Below are 21,458 nucleotides of genomic sequence, written 5' to 3'. Positions count from 1 at the left end.
CCTTTAGCACTGAGAAGCTTGTCTTTATTTTCAGGCATGCGGTGGTACTGTTGTGCATGATGTTTCTCTATTGCTTTTTATTCTGAAGTGTACGTTTTTAAAAGTTTTAAAGCTTCTAAGAAATTCTACTATATTTCTAATACCTGCCTGGGATTTTTAAATCTTTAGCAGTAGTTATATTAAAATGTAGTGGACACTGATCAAAGATTACTGAAAGATAGAAATTCTGTGTCTCATTTAGACATGATTTATTTTAAGTCTTTTCATATATTATTAACATTCCATCATACAATCTATTTTATTTCTTGATGTATTTTCTTCCTTAATGCTTCTATGCTGACTTAAGAATCCTTTTTCTTCCAAGGCAGTGGAAATCTTGATGTTTAACAGCAAAATTTTTGCTTTAATAATCATTTTTTATCAGACTGTAGCAGCAGGGTTTAAATGTGAAAAGATTTTGTATGTAAAAGGAAGAGAAAATCCAGTGTTCCTTGTCTTTGTGTTACAATTTCATTTTTAAATGTTAAAAAAATTACAGTGGACTTCTATGCACTTTTCCAGTGTACAGAAGTGTCTTAATTGCTTTTTTGTTACTGTTCATTGTGACTGATCAAGGACTCTCTGAAAGAAACATACTATTTCAAATATGTTTAAGTTTTTTACAGAGAGTTTTTATAAGTATGTATATTCATGTTGTTTGAAAAGGGAAAATTCTGGTGGTATTTTGGGTAAAAACTATAATTAAAGACAGCTGCATAAAATTACAGTTTCTGTGTTGAATTTTTTTTACTTCTTTCCATTCCATCTCCCATTAGATGGCAGTGTTGTGAATATGCAGCATATTGGTGTTGACATATTGAAAGGAATGCAAGCATTTTTTATACATCTCAGATGCCTTTTCATTATGTATCTTATGAATTTCAAGAGGAGGAAGGGTAAGCTAGAAATGATAGATGGAAGTAGCAGATAAAGAAATTTGCATTCAGTGCACAGAAACCTAACTAGTAGAAAAGTTGCATCCAGTCCTTTGTGTGTTCCAGCTTTTCTATGATTAAACACCCTCCTTGTTTAAAAAAAAAAAATAAAACTAGTAGTAGTAAACCATAAAGCCAGGCTGTACATTTACCAGGTTTTTCTATACGTCTCTGTTTACCTGAAAGAAAATACTGTCTCAGTTTTGCAGTGTAAGCTTTATTCAGCTATAGCAAAGTTCTTTAAGAGTTTTTCCATTTAAGACTGTATGTTTTAGCCAGTCAATTTGCTTTTAATCTGAAAAAATTGTGCTTAGGTTTATGTGGCAATGTTTTGGTAGTGTAGGGGTGCTGCAGCTGTGGCTAATAGCAGAACAGATCAGGAGCTGTCCGCACATTGGACAAAGCCAGATCTGGCTGACTCCAGAATGAACCTGCTGCTGCCCAAAGCTGAGCCTGTCAGGAACTCTGGTGGCATTCATGTGATAGCAAATTTAGAAAGAATAAAAATCACTGTGCAGCAGCTGTGAGAGAAAGGAGTGAGAAAAATGTGAAAGAAACATCCCTGCAGACACCAGAGTCAAGAGTGAAGTAAAGCCTGGGAAAGACAGGCATGAGGGAAGCTGGGTTTAGTTTTGCTCTCATTTCTCACTGTCTCGTATTAATTTACGATAAGTTAATGTAATTCCCTCGAGTCTTATTTTCTCTCTCTGTCCTGGGGGACACCTGAGGAGAAATGAGAGAGCAAGTTGATGAACACCTGGCAGTCAAACAGGGTTAATCCACTATGATAGTTTATGTGCTGTAAGCATGTCGATTTACTCAATGCAGTCTCCTACTTTTAAGTTTTTTGAGGTACTACGTACAGTAACTTTCGTCTGAAAATTAACTCAGAATCTGCAGTATTCCAAATGAAGGCTCCTCCTTTGCATTTCATGACTACTGAGATTTTATTCAAATAGGTCTAATGTATTCCACTCACCTGCATAATTTGGAAAGAAAAACAATGCAAAAATTCTTTGAGGGTCCAAAGTCAGAGACTAGAGTAAAGTTGATGAAGAAAGTACTGCATGAGACTGCATTGCACAAGAGATCAGATTACACAGTTATAGAACACCCTTCTAGGCCTTAGACGTAATGCTTCTCTCTCTTGCTTCTTTTTTTCTGTTTGTAAAAAAAAATGGGCAAAACTGTAACTTGATGTGGTACTTGTATGGATTTATGTTTTAAAGAGTTCCGTGCTGGAACTGTATGTTCCTGTAAAGACCTTTAGGTCAAGTGGACACTACATGAGTTATTTTTAAAAATAGTATTGTGATGTCACTTAAGATACATGCAGTCTCTGGATTCAACATGGTAGTTTGCTTAAAACTATAAAAAACAACTAATAGAGCAGAAAGAAATGCTATAGTTTCTTTTTGGTCTTAACTGTAGGAATTAATGAAACAGTGGAATCCTAGTGTGATGCATTGTTCAGATACTGTATTCTCTTGAATAATCCTTTCCCCCTGAAAATTGAGAAGAAGGGAAAAAGGAAAATTTTGATTAAAGTAGAATTGGCTTCCACATGTAGGATTTTTATTCAGGACTTTTTAAACTACAGCTGTGGCATATTCCATTACGTGTCACCTACAAATTCCTGTCTTCTCTTCCAGTGCACTTGTAGGAAAGACATGGTGTCAATATCCATGGATATCTTTGTGAGGAAGTTTCAACCAGATAGGTACCGGCTGTGGAAACGAGGCAAGGATTTATATACCATTGATCATACGAAACCAACACCTGAATCAACACCTGAAATAAGGACCTGGCTACGGAGAAGAAAGAAAATACAGAGCTTTCCGAAGAGGTATTTGGTTTCTTTACCCTTTATTTAATCTTCTTTAATATGATGCCAGTTTCTTTTTGTTTTCTTTTGGCAACTTTCTTTGATGTTGTCTTAGTTTTAGCCAGGACAGAGTAAATTTTCTTCTGGTAGCCATGAGGGAGTGGAGCCTGGATCCATGCGAGTGTGCCTAGGTTAGTTTTCTATACCACCCATGTCACCGCTCCAGGGCAGAATTTAAGGGATTCTCGCTTTGGAGAAGGAAGGGGATGTGGTGTGTGCAGAGGGCCCAGGGAACCGTAGTGTTCTTTGTCTCAGCTGTGTGGCACCAGGCTGTGTCGGTTGGACGCCATGAGCATTTTGCATGTAATCACCCTCTTTTATACACTTTTGTTATTAGTATTGTTGCTCTTACTGTTCATTTTCTTATTTCATTACTGTTTCCAGTAAATTGTTATCTCAACCCATAATCTCTACCTTTTCTGTCTCTCTCTGTCACAGGAGGGAGTGAGGGGAGGGTAGTGGCTGCATGGAGTCTAACTTTCAGCTGGGCTTAAACCACAACACATATTTTCTTTGAATTCATTTACTTTAGATGAAAATTATTTTTTCTGTTTTCTTTATTAAGATGAACTTGGGGATAAGCAAGTCTGTTTCAGAGTGTGAAAAATTAATTCAACTTAAAAGTTATGTATATAGCTGAAGTTAATGATCATGGAGAGCATTAACATGAAGTGTTCCAGTGTTGCATTTAGAATATTTCTTTAATGAAGATTATTGGTGTTTTAGTAAGGATTACAAGGTGTGGATGGTTGCCGTTGTTTCTAGTGATCACTGCAACCAAAAGACAAGGGAGAAGTCTGTTAAGAGCTGAGGTAAAGATTAAATGGGAAAAACTTATCATAAAGCTGTGGCAGAATCCCACCAGCTGTGTGAAGTCTCTAGTAAAAGTCTTAGCCCTCACTGCCATCTAACTTCAAGGAAATATGGCTACCTATTTATCACACTCTCACAGTGCTGCAGTCAAAACCTGTCTATGTCTGCCACAAGTCAATGGCGGATCATAATGTGGCATGAGAAAGGCCTAAGTCTGAGTTGCTGGTCCTGACACCACTAAGAAAATTAGGAGAATAAGGTTTTTCAGCTTGTCATTGAAGCTGTAAAAGCTTTGATCTGTTAAAGCAGTTTCATAGCTATTTTCTTGATATGCAATACGGTTTTGTTTGCAATGCGCAAACATTTTTTGTACACTTGTGCTTTCCGGTCTTAGTGAACAGGATCTTTATGGATTTTCTTCTTCATTATCTAATACAGATCTACTTAATTTCTAGCCAAAGGTGGGCAGTTTTATTGGTATCTGCTTAACTACATAGTGCAATTTTCTGGGTTGAAGGTAATACTGAATTTTTAAGACCTTTTTCCTCCTTCAGATCATTTTAGCATGTAGTTACTTTTTAAACTTGGTCTTAAAAAACTAAATTTCCTTGTTTTCTTTGTAAGTTTTTGAGGAAAAGGATAGGAAAGCCAATCTGTAAAGAAAAGGAGCAACTCTCACTGTAGTGAAACATTATAGCTGGGTAGGAGGGGTTTGTGAGGTAGAATCACTTCTTGAAGACAATTAGTGAAGCAGCTGAACAGCCAATTTCTTAATATAATACTAACCTGCACTCACAGAGAGAGTGATTCTGTTGTTTAGCCAAGTGAGTGCCATTTTGTCCTGTGGTAGGTTTCCCTGTATGTATTGTACAGTGGAAATGCAAATTCCCAATTGCACTAGAGTGATTTATTTGGTAGTACCCTTACAGGTAGCCAGTTTTGACTAAAAAAAATGCTTTCTAATAATTGTGTTGAAAGTTTTATCATAGGAACACATGGGCTGATTTATGCACTTAACCCTCCTCTCCCCCACCCCCTCACCCCCAAAGTGAGTTGGTTCCAACCCATATCAATAATTCAGTGAGATTTGGATCCAGTATCTCACATTAAGGTAATAAACACAAGTCCAATGCTATTTAAATCTTTAAGTGGCTTTTGCTCGGTGTGCAACGTGAAGGAGGATAAAATGTTTATTCAGCTTCATTTCTAGTGAAATCTATCACTTGAAATTGTCATAATTTTGATTACGAGATTAATGCAAATTCCAGCAGAGTGAAAATAAAAATACCTATGGGAATCTTCATGAATATAGTGATAGGGAGAGCTTAACTCTGGCATTTATGACTGAAATACTTTGCTACTGTATAACATCTAATGATTGCATGTAAACAGTAATAGTATTTTCTGTTATATTGCAATGTGAATTGGTGGTCTTCTCATGCTTTGGCAAATTTTCTGTAAATCACTATTTTATAGAGAGGGTGTTGAAAGATACTCATTGATGGACATAGAATAAAATGTAGCAAAATGTTTTTCTGGTGATATGTAGAGTCTAAAATGCAAGACCTTTATAAAAGTCCTAATTTACCTTTTATCACTAATGTGTTATGAGCTTTGAAACCTGCTGTGTGATGAAGCACATTAAAATCTCCTCCTGTGTCACATAGGTGAATTTGAAACTGGACTAATCTTCTGTTATATTTATCCTGGGCACATAAATTTCTGATGGGTTTGCCATTTGTCCTGCCCTAAGCTTTCACTTCTACTTCTGAGGGAGCAAAAACTTACACTGAAAATTGAATTTCAATTTTTTTTTAGCACAGCATTTTGAGATATATTGCTTGATATTGTAGCCTTTCAAAATATTTGGTGATCATAATTTTTACCTTTTTCGGGTGCTTGTTGTTTGTGTTAAAATGCATCTAAAATTTCCAAACAGATCTGATTTTATAGGGGTATTCAGACGAGTGTTTTATTAGCATTGGGGCTTGGAAATATCAACTGATTTTAGTGCTACTGAGAGTGCTTTGTCTTCATTACTTCTGTAAGGGTAGTTCTCTTTCAGGTTCAAAAGAATGATTTATTAAAAAGCTAGTTTAAGTAATAGTTACTTAAAGACTATTTTACTTTTAGATTTTAACAACTTTGCTGTAGAATGGTGATAAAAGATTAGAAGGTTAAATCCAATCAATTGTTAATCTATCACTTAATATATTGTAACACCATCTCAACACAAAAAGATGAAAAATTGTCAGTTTTTTACCACTTTAAGCAGGTGAAAGGGACATATATATTGGTAGATATTTTATCTTATCTGAGACAGACTTTCAACTCTGACAGCAGTATCTCTTATAACAGCTCCCAGCACCCCAGATCTCAATCTAGAAAGCTTAAAACTCCAGAGGACAAGAGAGTATCTGCTGATGCAGAAATCATCGTGACTGAAGCAGCTACTGCTGGCTTCAAGGTCAGTGAAGAACCTGAAAAAAAAGGGAGAGTGATAAACACAGGAGTGCCTTCTGGGGAAGAAGAAAACAGTAGTAGAATGCAGCTGGATCAACATTTGTTGGATCATGTCAAGGTTGCAGGTGAGATAAGGACTGATTATGTATCACATGTAAGTTGTAGGCTGTTGATACTCTAATACCACACATTTGTGGATGTTAGATCATAGTATTTCCCTAGAGTAGCATACTAAAATACTTATGTATAAAGTTATGCAGAGAAGATGATATTCAGTTAGAATGAGAAAATACCTAAATTAATACTCTGAGCTGAGAGTAGTATGAAGTTTTAATGAAGTGTTTTTAAAGGAACAAAAAGAATGAGGATTTGTAAATTTTATTTCTTTAGTGGACTCATACATTTTAGAGCAAAATCTTTTTTATATGGAAATGATACAAAATGTCCGAACACAATTCAAACAGTAAAGAACATATATCCTTGCCAATATGCTACATGTATTTACACGATGAACCTGCACAGTAGAAGTGGTCTTTACCTGTGCACAAAAATGTTCTGTTTTGAGACTCCAGGTTTCTTTTTACATCCTGTTGAACTATCTGACAGTGCAAGTTATAAAGGCCTTGGAAAGCCAAAGATTTTTTTTTCTCCCCCCCAACTTTTTTTATATGAATATACTTGGTTTATTCTGGGCTTAATTTATTGTATTTTACATTTCATTGTAGTTAAGATGTAGTTCTGCATTCCTGTTGATAAAGGCAAATTTCAATTTTAAGTTTGTGGGCAGTCCCATTTTGTTTATATTGCTACTGTATATTTACTTGCGAATTGCATATAGAGACTATATGTTGATACTTATTTGGAGGTAGTAATCACCATAATTGATTCACATAAAGATAACAAAGTGAGTGTTGCAATATGAAGGCTTAGAAATTCCTGGATACAGATTATTTGCTGCTCCATCAAAGCCTTTCCAGGTCTGTTCTTATGGGCTTTTTATTTAAAGGTGCTTTGGCTTTACAGCTTCCCCCAACTTTTCAGTAAAGTTTTGGAATGTTTGTAACCACACAGAAAACAGTATTTAGTTGGCAACTATTCTGTGTTTATTGGCAAGGGAAGAAAAAGTGGAGAAGAGAGAAGCTGCCCTCTCTCCTTTGTCTTATTAAAGGCTGATGCCTGGATGTTTTTAGGAAAAAGGACGTTTTTAGGTATGATGGTGGAAACTCCGGTACTCATGTTGAAGAAGGTAGTTTGTTCTGCATTATCTCTGGCCAGTATGTCTGTTATACTCAGTTGAGGCAGTATGGTTCGTACCCAGAGATTACATTTTGGTATTGGCTTTCTATTACTGAGTATTATATTCATTTGACCTGAAAAGGAAAATTTTCAGAAAAACAAGTTCAAATAACCATTGTAAAGAAGTAAAGGGAAGGAACTTTACAGAAACTGTTTTGTTTAATATCTTGGATGTGCTGCTGAATCAGAATTCACTGCAGTGTTTACCACAGGGTTCTTCAGGAATATGTTTTTTAAGTGACCTCTCTAGCCCATTGTTCTGTCTTTCCAATGCAAGCATCAGCAGATGAAGAATTTTTGTAAAGTAAAATCCACACAATTTCACTCTTCAGCATCACTGGAATATACAATTGTGCTATTTTTAAAAAAAAAATAAAATTATGCTAATTGCTTTGCATTTTTAGACTGATGCTGTTGTTTTCAAAATATTCTTGGTGTCTATTTGAAATATGTCTTCATAATTATGAACCATTAATCCTTGCTTATTTTCACTTTTAAAGCAGGCATAATAGGTATAAAATGCAGGGCATAAAGTTCAATATACCAGACTTTTGTTTGTTTTTTTTTCCCAATGAGTCAAAGTGCATATGGGCTGTCAGAATAAAGAAGATACATGAATATTGATTATTTTGTATGACATGAAGACCTGTTGTAATTCAAATGCAAAATACTGATTAAATGATTAAAACTACATTTCATACTCCAAACTCAAACCATTTACATTTAATTTATTTTTTGATAAAACTCATACTCCACATTTGTGTATGCCCTTCCACCAAATGCTTTTCTGTATGATTTCTAAATGAGGAACCATGCTTTGAATTTGAATAATGTAGATTGCTGTGAAATTCGATTTGGTAATGTAAAGTGGGATTTATTAACGAATCATATTTTTGATCTATAGGAAGCCTCACTTCAGACTCAATTTTGAGCCCTATTCCTGTAAAAGAGAAAACAAAAATGGAAGATGAGGACATACCGTACCATAAAGCAGGGGGACAAACTGCTGAAGCAGAAAATCCAGATAAACAGGAAAGTGTCTTGATAGAGGATGATATCAGCAACCTAGAGAACTGTGGAAGTAGTTTGGAACATGGAGAAGTACCCGTTGTAAAAAAGGATGAAGAAGATGGCATGGAAACATGTAGTAGTGTATGTGAAGCAAATTACATCATAATAGTAATATATTCTTGATTTAATGAAATATGAATGAGAATTTTTCTAATGAGACCTGATATCCATATTAAAGCTCTTAAGATTATGTATGATTTTAATCAGATGATAATTTGTACACGTTTTGAAGAGCTCAGGCAGAGTGGGAATTTTGATTCAAAAGCAGAATGTTTCTGGAGGCTTGCTTATTGACATATTTTTCCCTGTTATTTTAGACATGTAGTAATTTCACTTTATGTCTGTGACTCTGAAGTGTCAGCAACTATTCTCAAGCTATTCCCATATTCACTTGCTGCCAGTATGAGCAAGGCTGTGAGCTTCGGTTACTTACTATTCTTGAATTTTGGAAATGGCTTAAAATATCTAAAAGAAACACTTGAAGGAAAAGATTCCGCTATTGAAAGGAATGTATATTTTCAGTTTTTGAACAGTAGGTTTAAAAAATGTTTCCTGCTTGGGGCACCTACAGACACATGGCCTTTTTTCACCTCCAGGTGCCATCAGTAGCTGGTTTACTTTGGTATTTTCCCACTGGCACTCAAATGTGGAGTTGTGAAGGGTGCACTTCAGGAGTTTGTAGCGTTGGCCTTAGTTCTTGAAGCTTGAATAACTTCAAGCTGAATGTGCATAGGAATGTTTGAGGGAGGAAGGAATTCCTTCATATCTACACATTAATCACATATCAGGATTGCACTTTTAAAATTAAAAGATATAGTCTGAATTAGAGACAAATGTAGTATTGGTACACCAAAGGTTCTTCAAGTACCGTGGTAGTATTTACAGACTTGATGCCTGTGCTTGTTTACAGAAGTATGTTTTTGTTCATCATAATTAACTTTGCAGAACTGCACACTAAATTAGTTATGTTTTTTCCTTTTCAGTCAGAGGAAGTTGCAAGAAAGAAAATATCTAAGAGTTGGCGTCATCCGCTAAATAAACCACCAGCTAGATCTCCCATGACTTTGGTTAAACAACAAGCAACTAGTGATGAAGGTGAGTGTACTATTTAGTATATTTTTCTGTCTTCATGAGACCATATTTATATGCATTTGGAAAAACAAGATGAAATAATTTTTTTCCGTATGGATTAAGTAAGCATTTGAATCCATAGACATGTCATCTACGTTTTGCCTGTTTTCACTCAAATTCTTCTAAAAACATTAGATCTACCTTTGTAAAAAGCTCTGAAAAATAACATACCGTTTTAAAAAAGGTATATTCCTTATTAGAGCTCAAGGCAGTTTTGTTTAAGAACAAGATTTCAATTGTGGAAGCATAGATGAAAGTGACATAAGAATCCTTCGAGTATGAATCTTGGGTGTAAGTCATAGTCCCTTATGCTGCTTTAAAGCTACCTTTTCCTTGTCTCCTTTTTGATAGACTTGGACATTTGGGACGTCTTAAGCTGTCAGTGTCTTAAGGTACTATACTTCTAATTCAAGAAAAAAGGCTCTAGTTTTTTTTGGTATTATCAAAAGCTTATCAAGAGTGTTTACATGTGTTGTGATCTCCAAGCTTTTACTTGGTCTCATATGAAAAGAATTAACATTTATCTCCCTATAGTTTTGGTGTCACAAAGTGTGGTGGGGGGAAACAGTTTTCCCCCTGAAGTTACAAAATGGTAAAACCCCAGGGGGTGGTGACCCTTGAAGTTTTGAGGTTTTACCCAATGAGCGCTTTTGCAAAATATAAACATATCACAAGCAGAACGGAAGAGAAGGTAGTTGTAGTGGTTGTAGAAGAAGTAGCCATGTTGTGAAAGCCACGAGCAGAAGGGGCAGGAGCCCCTGGGGGGGCTCTGGCCCCCCCCAGCCCCGGCTGGGGGCTGCAGGGACTTGGAACAGTGTAAGACTGAGCTAAGTGTCTGTAGCTGAAAGCCGAAGGAGTTTTCTCCACCGTAAGTAGGCAGAAGGAGCAGCGGCAGAAACAGCACTGACTGGAGGCTATGGCAGAGAGCCAACAGATAAGACCAAGCAGCAGCAACAGGTAGGCAGCAACACCGAGAGAACTCCTGGAAGGAGAGAAAGAGAAAGAGAGCCAACAGCAGAGAGAGCAGACCTAAGCTCTACAGACAGAGTTTTTAGGGTAAGAACTGAAACCAAAAACCCCCTAAAATCCCTTTGAGACCCCTCCTAGGAGGAGGGAGATGGACTCCGGCTTGAGAGGAGTCATAGAGTGCAGCATGCACCAAAGAGAGGAACTGAGAAGCTCAGGAGTCCTGGAAAACTGAACCAGGACAACCAGATGGAATGTGGAGGGGGTGACCTTGGCCCCCCTTACCACTGCAGCCAAGCTATGCTAGCAGCCTGAGATCAGAGCACAGAAGCTCTGATAGAACTCTTGAGGCAAAGGCCTTCAACTGAAAGCTGCCCGAGATGTTCTGACTCAGGGGTGAATCCCCTGAGGAAGGGATCTTCATGGGGGTCTTACACTCCATGATATGACCGCGGTGAAGCAAGTTTTGTCCCTGCTACACAGTCCACGGAAGAGAAGACCCTTGTTTGGAGATGACGGGCCAAGGGACTTGGATACCCCCTCGTGTACTGTCAGAGATCCAGATACAGTGCTGCATGAGAAGAAAAGATGCCTGCTGCCTTAGAGACGTTGCTGCTCTGAGAGTGGAAAAGATCTTTCCTTCTTCCCTCCTGGACTTTTATTTGGAGGGGAGAAGAGATTTGATCCATTGTAAATACTCTTATGTCATGGTAGAGATAGCTAAGATTGTATATAATGTATTGTAGTATTTATTTGTACAGTCATTGTAATATATTCCCTTTCCCCCATTTTGAGTCTCATGTGGTGTCTGGAAAACCCATCTCACATTGGGTTGAGATGTGGGATGGGGCTTGGACTAGGGAATTAGATTCTGGGGTTCTCAAACCATGACACAAAGCTTGCCTTTCCTTCTGCCTTCCGCCTTTCCTTCTGCCTTTCCTTCCCCCTTTCCTTCTACCTTTCCTTCCCCCTTTCCTTTCCTTTCCTGTCCTTTCCTTCCCCTTTCCTTTCCTTCCCTTCCCCCTTTCCTTTCCTTCCCCCTTTCTTTCCCCCTTTCCTTCCCCCTTTCCTTCCACCTTTCCTTTCCTTTTTTCTTCCCCTTTTTCTTCTCTTCTCCTCTTCTCCCCTCCTTTCCCCTTTCCTTTCCCCCCCGTTTCCTTTCCTCCTCTTCCCTTTTCAAGTGGTGACCATGAAATTCCATTGTTTAATCTAATATCATAAATTAGGAGAGTTGTGTTAGGCAATCATTTTGAATGGCTTGTCCAGATCTTCACTCTAGATTGCAGATGTGCATGTTATTGTGTACTGTATGGTACCTTCAGGCATTTCAAGTGATAGAATGAAATAGAACCATGTCCATAAATAATGATGCTAAATGACAGTGATATATAGAACAGAGTTCTGTACAAAATAAATAAGTAAATATTTCTGCAGCCATGAAATTTAGTGCTTCGTAACTACATACCATAGTGGTCATAAACATTAAAACAATACTTGGAACTTCTCAGGTGCTCCTTTTGAGAACTTACTTGAGTACTTTTACTTTAGAGAGCCACTGTCTTGCGCGGACAGGCTACAAATCTAAGAGATTTACTCAAGATAGGGATTTGCTTCTCTGAAGTAAATAGAAAAAGTAGATCTGCTTTATCTAGCAGTCACATATATAGCCACCCAAAGTTGATGAATAAAGCTACTTTATTCTATCAAACATGACTGTAAAGCTTATTGAACTGTGTGTTGAAACTATCCATCAAAATGGAAAACAAACACATTCCTTTTTCATATCGCCTTTGCATCTTAGTTCTGCAAAGCACAAAATTTTCAGATGCTCTTCTCCAGAATCTTTTCAGTTAGCAGAGCTGGAGATGAGTTCTCACACTCCCCTAGATTCTGATACTCTGGAGCTGATACCATGTCTTTGACTACAGGTCTGATTCCAGCATTTCTGTATACTTCAGTGTTTACCTGCACTTCGTACTTGATTTGTTTTTTACCCCTCAATTATTACTTCTTGTTAACAGTAGCTGTTTCTTACAACTACAGATAAATTTTCTTGACTTCAGAGAGAGGCAACATGCCTGTTAATTGATTCTTCTTCTTGTAACTAATGACTATTATACTTTCAGTTATCCCAAGTTTAGGCATTGTTGAGCTGAGTGCTGTAATTTCAACTGGCCCCTCATCAATACATCTCCCTCCTTGTATCAACCCTGAAGTAATTGATTTGTGTCTTCTGTCTCACTAGTTTTGGAAAGCTATGCTCTCAGTTTTTATCTGAGCCACAGTTTTGCCAGGCATGATACTTCAATTAGCTGTTAAGCATCTTTCTGAAAATTAGACACAGCTTAGACCCACGATCTGTATCATATATGAATATGTTTGGATACCTTGAGGGCTAGACAGAGTGTATTTCAGAAAGTGTTATGGTAATTTACAGGATGATATTAATATTAAGATTCATCTAGTAAAGTAATTAAAGATTTAAATATGTGGTAGGTTGCAGTGAAATTGCTCTTTTTTTAATTAAAGATTATATTCCTTTTGGCTGCTGCTGATTTTTCAACATTATAGTTAAAACATAGTGTAAAATTCCTATTTAAGCATGGATTGTGTATGATATAATCTGGCTAGATGATGATGTGATGACAGTTGTATCTCAAGAATTCTGCTAAGATGAAGACATTTTCCATCTCATCAGTAGCTTGCCAACTTCCTAGTGTATTAGTTTTATGTCAAAGTAGCAGCGTCCCTATACAAAAATCTGTATACCTTGAAATCTTTACTCTTTTCATGATGATTGCCCTCCTGGTAGATAAGGGTGTATTTTTGTTAGAAAAGAAAGAGTTGTCTTAGTATCCTTTCACGCTGTTAAGCACCTCTGTACTTACTGATTGAAGAAAGTAATTAAGAGTTTTATTGAACGTGGCAGTTACTGGTATTTCCTAGCTGGAACTGGAAGTATTATTATTTTCATGTGTCTGTTTCTCATTGTAATCTAGTTTATCAGCTGGCTTTTGTAACAACGCTAGAAGAGAAACAATAAATTTTGGGTGAGCAGAATGTTTACATCTAAGGCAGAGACTGAAGCACTGCTGAAGGAAACGGGCAGACTGAAGCCTCATTACCTTTCCTGACACATGCTGGCATGCAAGTTAAAGATATGTGGCCAGATGAGTGCCAGTCAAAGGAGATTTTTCTGATTTTGTTCAAAATTGTTTGTGTCAGGTACCAGAGAAGTGGTCAGTATCAATGTACTAACTACTATGTTTTTCTTTATGAAGGTGCTTCATCCATATGCTGTAGTTAAGAGAAATGTAATTCAGCATGCATATTTACTTAGTTCTTGTTCTCTGTGTTTTTTGAGCAAAAAGGATGCTGGTTGAGACTATGATAGTTTAGTCTCTTGGTGAAGTAATTTCTGAGTTGATAGATTATTTTACAAGGAGAATTTATGTATTGATACATATTTTAATTTCTCTGGGTCCAGTAAAATCATAACTGTAAACAAAATGAAGAAGATACAGGCTAGTGCTGTTATGAAAAAATAAGAAATTGCAGCTTTATATTTCATCTGCAACTTGTATCACTTTCCACAAGTTGGATAGTCTGTAGCCATTTCTAATTCAGATAATTTATATTCAAATTAATATATTTGAAGTCTTTCAGGTACTAGAGTTCTATTAGGAAGTTTCTATGAATAGAGGTGATCAGAAGCTGTTAATAATTTCAAGGCAGCATTCTTTGACACTGTCAGCCGTTTCAGAATCATAATTTTGCAAATAGAATATTATCGTATTCGGCAGCATGCTAACATCTTAGCAGAGACTTTCTGGATTCATTTTTAATGCAGAGTCCTTTGGCAGAAATTATTGTTTTTTCACAGGATCACTTGGACATTGGAGTTTTGTGATTTCTTTTTTATGAGTGCATATGCTGCTGTATATGTATATTTCTTTATGAAAAATAGTTGGGTTAATTGTTTATTTGTTGTCTAATGGTGGGGGTTTTTTTACTCTCCCTAAAGCCTTTCCTTATGTATGTTTGACTTCTGACTCTCTCTTGTTACGATTGTTTTTGTGGAATTAATGCTTAAAGGACTGAGCACTGAGAAATATCGTGGACTGGGGAATCAATCTCAGAAATTGTAACTCAGGCTGCCAGTTTAAAAAATATGTACAGCAGTACTGTGTGGGCTCTATGTCACACTCAACATACTAACAATTTTTACGTAATGAACCTTGGTCTTATGCTCAATGCATTATATTAACTTGTGGTAATAATATTCTGTTGTACTTAATGCAGCTGTATTTCTGCTCACTAAGCAATAAAAAAGCAAATTCAGCAGAAGAAGCAAGCATAGTGACTTTGGATGCGCATTGATTGATCCCAGAGATTTCTTTCCAGCAGTATTTGGGCATGCAACATTAGAAACTGTTTTTAGATTCAAGTTGACTAAAATTTCCCATTACCCTAAATGATATAATTATAATGTATAGACTGAATTCAGTATAGGGCTCTTTGTTTATGGTTTTTAGCATTTTAAATATGATTCAGATTTCCAAATAATTTTGCTTTCATTACTTTGTAAGATAAAGATACAGAAAGAGAGCACTTCTTTGAGTGGAAGCAGTAGCTTCTGCTATGACATGGAGCAAAGCCTCTGTTTTTATGTTCACTGTCAGCATCCTGTGATATGTACTTCATTTGATGCTAGTTGTCAAACCATTTAAGGCTTGTTCAGTAATGTCATAAATAGGTTAAGCCTGCTTAAGTAGGAGAAAATTACACTTGTAGATGCAGTTACAATTCTTTTGTTTTAGAGCTTAAAATGCAGGATTCTGCTTGAAGATTCTCACTGATATCAGAAAGAAATGTTAACTTTTTCCTGATGTTGCATAAGAGATAGATAAGAATTTAACCAATTGAGAGAGGCATGTTTATATTTACCACATTGATATTATAATTTTCAGTATTGCTTTCCCTCTCATACTGTTTTGAGTGGTTTTACTCCTTTAAAATATTTTGCTCTTGTGTGAGTATGAGTTAATCGAGTTAATAATTTGCATTTTTCATACAACATTATCATCTAGCAGTGAAGAGTCCAGCACTATCTACCACATGCAACAGTATTGCTATGCTAGAAAAATGTATTTTCTGTCCTTTTCTGGGGGTACTTACATTGCTTCTGATTTGTTTAAATTCAGTTTTCAAGATACAATTACCATAATTAATAAAAAATTCTAACACGAAGCATGGGGGATTCTGAAGACTTCCTCAGAAACTTTACAAAAGTGTGGTTTAATCTTTAGTAGGTATTTAGGAAAGGGAGGCGTTGAAAGGTCAAATACAAGCTTTTCCTGAATGTCCACTACTCTTGTCAACCTTGTGGGCCAGCATCTGATCTCCAAAAATAGCAAAAACTGACAAGTCTGATTATTTTCCACTGGCAGCTCTTGTCCCTTGACATCTGTCACAAGCAGCTCTTGTCTTCCCTAGAGTGGACACCTACAGAATCTAAGAGTAGCCATTATGTGGGTCATTATGTTGATACAAACCAGTTCTTCTCACATTTATGCCTCATTTGCTGGACAGTGGTATATGTTGTGATCATTAAGAGTCATTGTCCTCTGGGTGAACCTTGCAAGTCTAATTGCATAACTTTCTTAGCTTTAAAATACAGAATTTTACCTCTTAAAAGACCAGTTAGAACAGCAGTCTTGTCTAGAAAGGCATGTATAACTTCTCATTATCAAGTGTGCCAAAATGACAGTGTATTTCCTGCTGTATTAGTGCAGCCTCTCAGTAGCCTTCTCAAAGGTAGCTATGGAGTTGATAGTTAAACTAGATATGACATTTACCGAGGAGACAGATACCTCTTCTGTAAGGTTATTTTCTGGAGCTGAGTTTCTGTTTCTGTAGTTATGGTCTGAAGAGAAACATTAAAATCGTGTGACTTGCATTAATCAAAGATTAATTCACTGCAGAGTTTTGCCTATTAAGTTATTCTAGTAGTAATTTTTGTTTTTCTAGCCCATGGAATTAGCACCGCCTTTGTCAAAATCTGAAGCTGCTTTGTAAACCAGCAGTGCCGTAAGGGATTTAATTTTAAAACCAAAGGGGTTTTACTAAATGGTTTTTCTTGGCTGAGAAGTGTGCGTAATATATTTTTTTTAATGTACAAAATAGTTACACTTAAGAAATTGATCCTTGAGGAAGTTTGAATGCAATTGTTGCCTAGTGTATGAGGTGTTTATGGTTATTTGTTTTAGTGATCTGTGCAAGAACTGTAGCTTGAAGCTATTAATTTCTAATTCCAGTTTGGGAATTGGTTTGTCATATGAATTTGGACCTGTGATCGAGTCTTTCTGGTTTGCATCTTCCATATGTAACTTATGAAGATAAGTACCTGAGGCCTTGATTCAGTGAAGAACTTAAGCACAATCTTAACTGTACACATTCAAGTAACCTCGTTCCTCAAATTTCCTTTGTGTTTTTCCCACAAGCACTTGTGCTGGAATAGTATGTTGACGTAGGCTAAATTTGTGCTTCATACCATAAAATGTTTTTCCCAGTTGGAACTGTTTTTTGTCTCTTGAGTAGCATAAAACAAGAGTATAGTGGCGATTCTGCTTTGTAATATTTCTAAAACACTTTAACAGCATAATAATTGGATATTTATTTGGTTATATATTACTTGGCAGTATGGTCAATAAAGATAGATTTTAATTTCCAGAATAAGGAAGTACTACCAAATAATTCTGTTGTGTTTCAGTGACTCTTTTTATTAATGGGCAAGAGCATGATGATTGGGAGAAAGTTTTCTGTGTTTTTCCACTTTTGTACAGATGTATATCCTGGCAAACTCTGGTGTTTTGTTAGTAAATCAGTAAATGTGTATATGGATGACAATAGCAGTCCCTAAAAATTCCAACCTAATTTTAGCTATTAATCAAGATTTCTAGTCATAAGTACAGTGACCACAAACAGGTTGAATTAGAATGCAAATATTAATTTTATTCATTAAAAATTGTGAAAAATACGGGCGGGAATGGAATGAGAAAGCAGCTGTTAAAAAGTTTTTTACAGTACTGTGAATTAAAGCTTTTAAAAAGAGTAAGATATCTGCCAGTCTTTAGCTTGTAGTGGTTTTGCACTGACAGCTGTGTTTTTTACTGATAGGCTATGCTGTAGATTCCAGAAGGGTGGTTTTTTTTTTTTTTTTTTTTTTTTTTTTTTTTTTTTTTTGTTTTTGTTTATTTCTGCTGTGATTTTGATGAGATGCCTTGAGTTATAAATACAGTGACTATTCTTTAAACTTACAAAGTGTAAAGGACAGGTGAAATTACTGGAATTGTTTTAATGTACATATATAATAATAGAATTATTTTAAGTAATAATGGAATTATATATGTATATATGTATATATGTATTGTTATATTATTATACATATGTATATATGTATAAATAATAATGGAATAATAGAATATAACACAAATATGCTATAAATATTTCATGTTGGCAGTTCCTACAGATATAAGAACATCTCCCTTTCTGTGGCCTCCTGTCCACATTTTAAAAAACAGTTGCTTGACTAATGGGTCACCTTTGAGCTTAGTTTCTGGAGATGGTAAGTAGCTGAATTTCTGGAGTCACTAGATGGTTTATGGATTCTAATTCATCTATAAGAATTTGTTGCTTGTGCTTCATCTCAGGTAGCCAGAATTAGTAGACATCTTTATCAATTTGAACCTTAACTGTTACGGTTATATTCTTCATTCCATATGCACAAAAAAGTTGTGCAGCTATTTAGGGAATTCAGTGAATGAAAGACTGATTTTTACCCCTTGTATTTATTGTGTGCCTTTATGATCCACAGTCTCATGAAAAGAATTATTTTGTTCCAGGAATTAATAAACAAACAAAGATGGTAGTTTTCAAAATGGCAATGCTATAGTTCTGTAAAACTGAATCTCTGTGGTCTGAGCCCTCAGAGCTTTCTCAAAGTTTATCAGCATCATAGCATTGTAAATCAAATAGTTTGTAGTTACTTTGACATTTGCTAGAGAGAAAAGTTGAGATCCAGTAGAGCCCGAGAGGGTCATTTTACATATGCCACATATAGAAAATACAGTGCATAATAGAAAGTTTACTTATTTAAGTTATGTTATTTAACTGTTCCTTTTTCTTGTTCTAGAATGCTATGTATTAATTTCTCCTAACTGATGCACTGCTGCTCACAAGTAAATACCCAACAGTCTTTGAAACCCTGTTTTTTCTCGTTTTTTTAACTTTTTAGAACCTTTCAGTTTTTCTCATTCATCTAAAGTTTTGGTGGGATCTGGGCTTGTGTCCTGCTGTCCATGAAAAATCATGGTTATGGTTTTCCCATCTCTCCTTCCAAAGTTACCATTGAGATTTTTCCAGCCTTTGCTGCTATTTATACTATTTTTATCTACTCTTTTAAATGGTAGTGGTCCTATCTTCAGCCAGGCTTAATCACAGTGAGGTTTTCTCTACTAGGTTCTTATTTGTGACAAATACCAAATCAGAAAGAATATTTTTGCCGAAGTAATCAATACTGTTTTAGTGGGTACCACTCACCCTCCGGAATAACTGCTGACTATGCCAGTTAATGTCAGAGTACAATGCACTCTGACCAGGTTCTTTTAGATATTCCATGTGTTAAGGGCTTAGTGAATAACACAGAATTTTCTTATTTGAAATTACTTGACATTACATGGGATTTCGATTTAGCGGAGTGATACAGCAATGCACTTAAATCACAGTTAAGGTACAAATTATGTTTAGCAGAGTGTAGAATTGTAATATACAGTTCAATGACAATACAAGAAAAAATCACGTTGAGCAAAGTGTAGTATTTGCAATACACAGTTCAGTCACTAAACAAAAGTGAATTTTATTATGGGATTCTCATGGTATGCTGAAGGACAATCAGAGTATGCCGGTATCTAAATGCATCTTTCAGGTCTGTCAAATTGTCTTTTAAAAATGGTTTTTTTTTAACTCTGAATTTTTCTGGCTTCTGAGAAGATTTTGAGATCTGCTACAAATGGTGTATTACACTTTTTGATATTTAACTTTTTTAATGAAGCACCCCATTGTTTTTTTTGGGATCTGAACCTTATTTGATCCAGGAGCTCCTGGACTCAGCCTCTAGAACTCTGTTGTATTTACGTACAGTTTTTATGAGAACTGAAGTATTAATAGATAATTTGGCAATTAGACTCTATAGCGAAAATGTATACAAACTTTGCAGCACTTTTACTGCATGGTATCATACAAGAAATTAAATGTCTTGAACAGTACAATAAATTAAAAAGGTTTTATTTTCATATTTTGCTATTAAATCTATGGCTTTCATTATGGAAAGAAAAAAGACAATTTCTGAAACTGAGTTTGCTGATACACCACAGGAACAGTAAAGTTTGGAAGTTACAAGTCGTTTTCTCTTACTATCTTTTTTTTTTAATTCTTATTTTTTTTTATTATCATTATTATTATTATTTCCTCCAGGACATTTTAAACTATAGCTAATGCCTCCCAGGGCTGAGATTATGCTCAACTACCTGAAAAATAACAGATGCTGCTGTGCTCTTCATAGCGGAGAATGCTGCCTTAAAAAGCCAGGAAACATCAGTGGAACATAACCCCAAGCAGCAAAATCGTTGTTGAGATTGGCAAAAGCAAATTGTACTGTATTAGTGTCTATGGCTTTTCACATCTGCCAGGTTAAATCAGCAAATACTGGCAGCAGAGCGTTCTGCAAATGGCCCAAATGTTTTCTGTCTGATAATTTGAGTTTAACTTAGTAAGCGAAAACTGTTCAAAGCAATAGTATTGTGTGTCAGAGCAAGTTTTCCACAAACTATTAAACGAATAACGTTAGTGAAAATGATCACTTCATTCACTTGCTCCCTTGGAAAGCAGCATAGTAACTTTTTATAAGTACTTTGCTTTAGAAGGAGTTTCCTTTGTATCAACACACATTCTGGGCTGTAATTTTCTTTTTGTCTACACAGTTTGTTTTAATGAATTGTTTCACTTTTCTTAAATATGTGAAGGGGTACAGATGCATATAAATAACCACATTCATGAGAACTGGTATCGCTGGAATTACATGACAGAGATTAATTGATCCTATATAAATATGCTATTTAGGTACAAATAGAACAGAACTATGAAGAAGTGTAGTACTGCTAATCACATTGTAGTATCAGTACCACTATGTCTAAATGTGTTCTGGTTTAAGCCCCCCCTGGCAATCAAGTACCACAGAGTTGCTCACTCACTACCCCACCAATCAGAATGGGGAGAGAATTGGAAGATTCTTTATAACTATTCACTGGCAGGGCAGTACAAGAAACAGAAAGTGCTTGACACTGTTCAAGCACTGTTCAGCAATAGCTAAACCATCTCTGTATTATCAAGACCATTTTCAACTCAAATCCAAAACACATCCGTGTACTAGCTACTGTGAAGAAAATTGACTCTACCCTAGCCAAACCCAGTGTAATATGATACAGTAAGGTTTATATCGACTGTTGTGCATCTATTTAAAGTCATTAATTGTATCATTGAATGTTTCCTCTTTTCTTTTGGAAAAAAGAGCACTTGGTCTATCCCCTTAGGAAGCAAAATATGTAACCTAATAATGAATGGATCTGCTAGAGTAATATTACAGCAAAGCATTTTACTTGCAGTGAAATAAAAATGCCCTGGGTGTTTGAGATTTGCAACCACTATTAGCGGTGACAGTAAGGAGGTGCTTAGGAATATGCTGCGTTACATCATTGAGTTAATACATTTTTTTGGCTGGTATTAATCCATTTTAGGCTTCA

General features: G+C 35.9%; 1 protein-coding gene across 7 annotated transcripts in view; it reads left to right on the top strand.

The window, feature by feature from the left end:
• Window positions 1-21,458, top strand: part of KDM4C (lysine demethylase 4C) — a 260,988-nt gene that overhangs the window by 134,377 nt on the left and 105,153 nt on the right. For 5 of the 7 annotated variants that reach the window (XM_039384504.1, XM_039384506.1, XM_039384502.1 and 2 more), the window contains exons 10-14: window positions 2,627-2,820; window positions 6,031-6,260; window positions 8,336-8,583; window positions 9,486-9,597; window positions 18,122-18,226. In XM_039384504.1, the coding sequence (XP_039240438.1) occupies window positions 2,627-2,820; window positions 6,031-6,260; window positions 8,336-8,583; window positions 9,486-9,597; window positions 18,122-18,226 (889 nt within the window). The remainder of the gene's footprint in view (window positions 1-2,626; window positions 2,821-6,030; window positions 6,261-8,335; window positions 8,584-9,485; window positions 9,598-18,121; window positions 18,227-21,458) is intronic. The other 2 variants (XM_027752199.2, XM_039384505.1) reach the window with 1 other exon arrangement.

This window comes from Pipra filicauda, unplaced genomic scaffold (assembly GCF_003945595.2).
Source record: "Pipra filicauda isolate LSUMZ 115617 unplaced genomic scaffold, ASM394559v2 scaffold35_size7292922_pilon, whole genome shotgun sequence".
NCBI classification, from domain to species: Eukaryota; Metazoa; Chordata; class Aves; order Passeriformes; family Pipridae; genus Pipra; species Pipra filicauda.
This window is presented reverse-complemented; position numbering and strand designations above follow the sequence as displayed.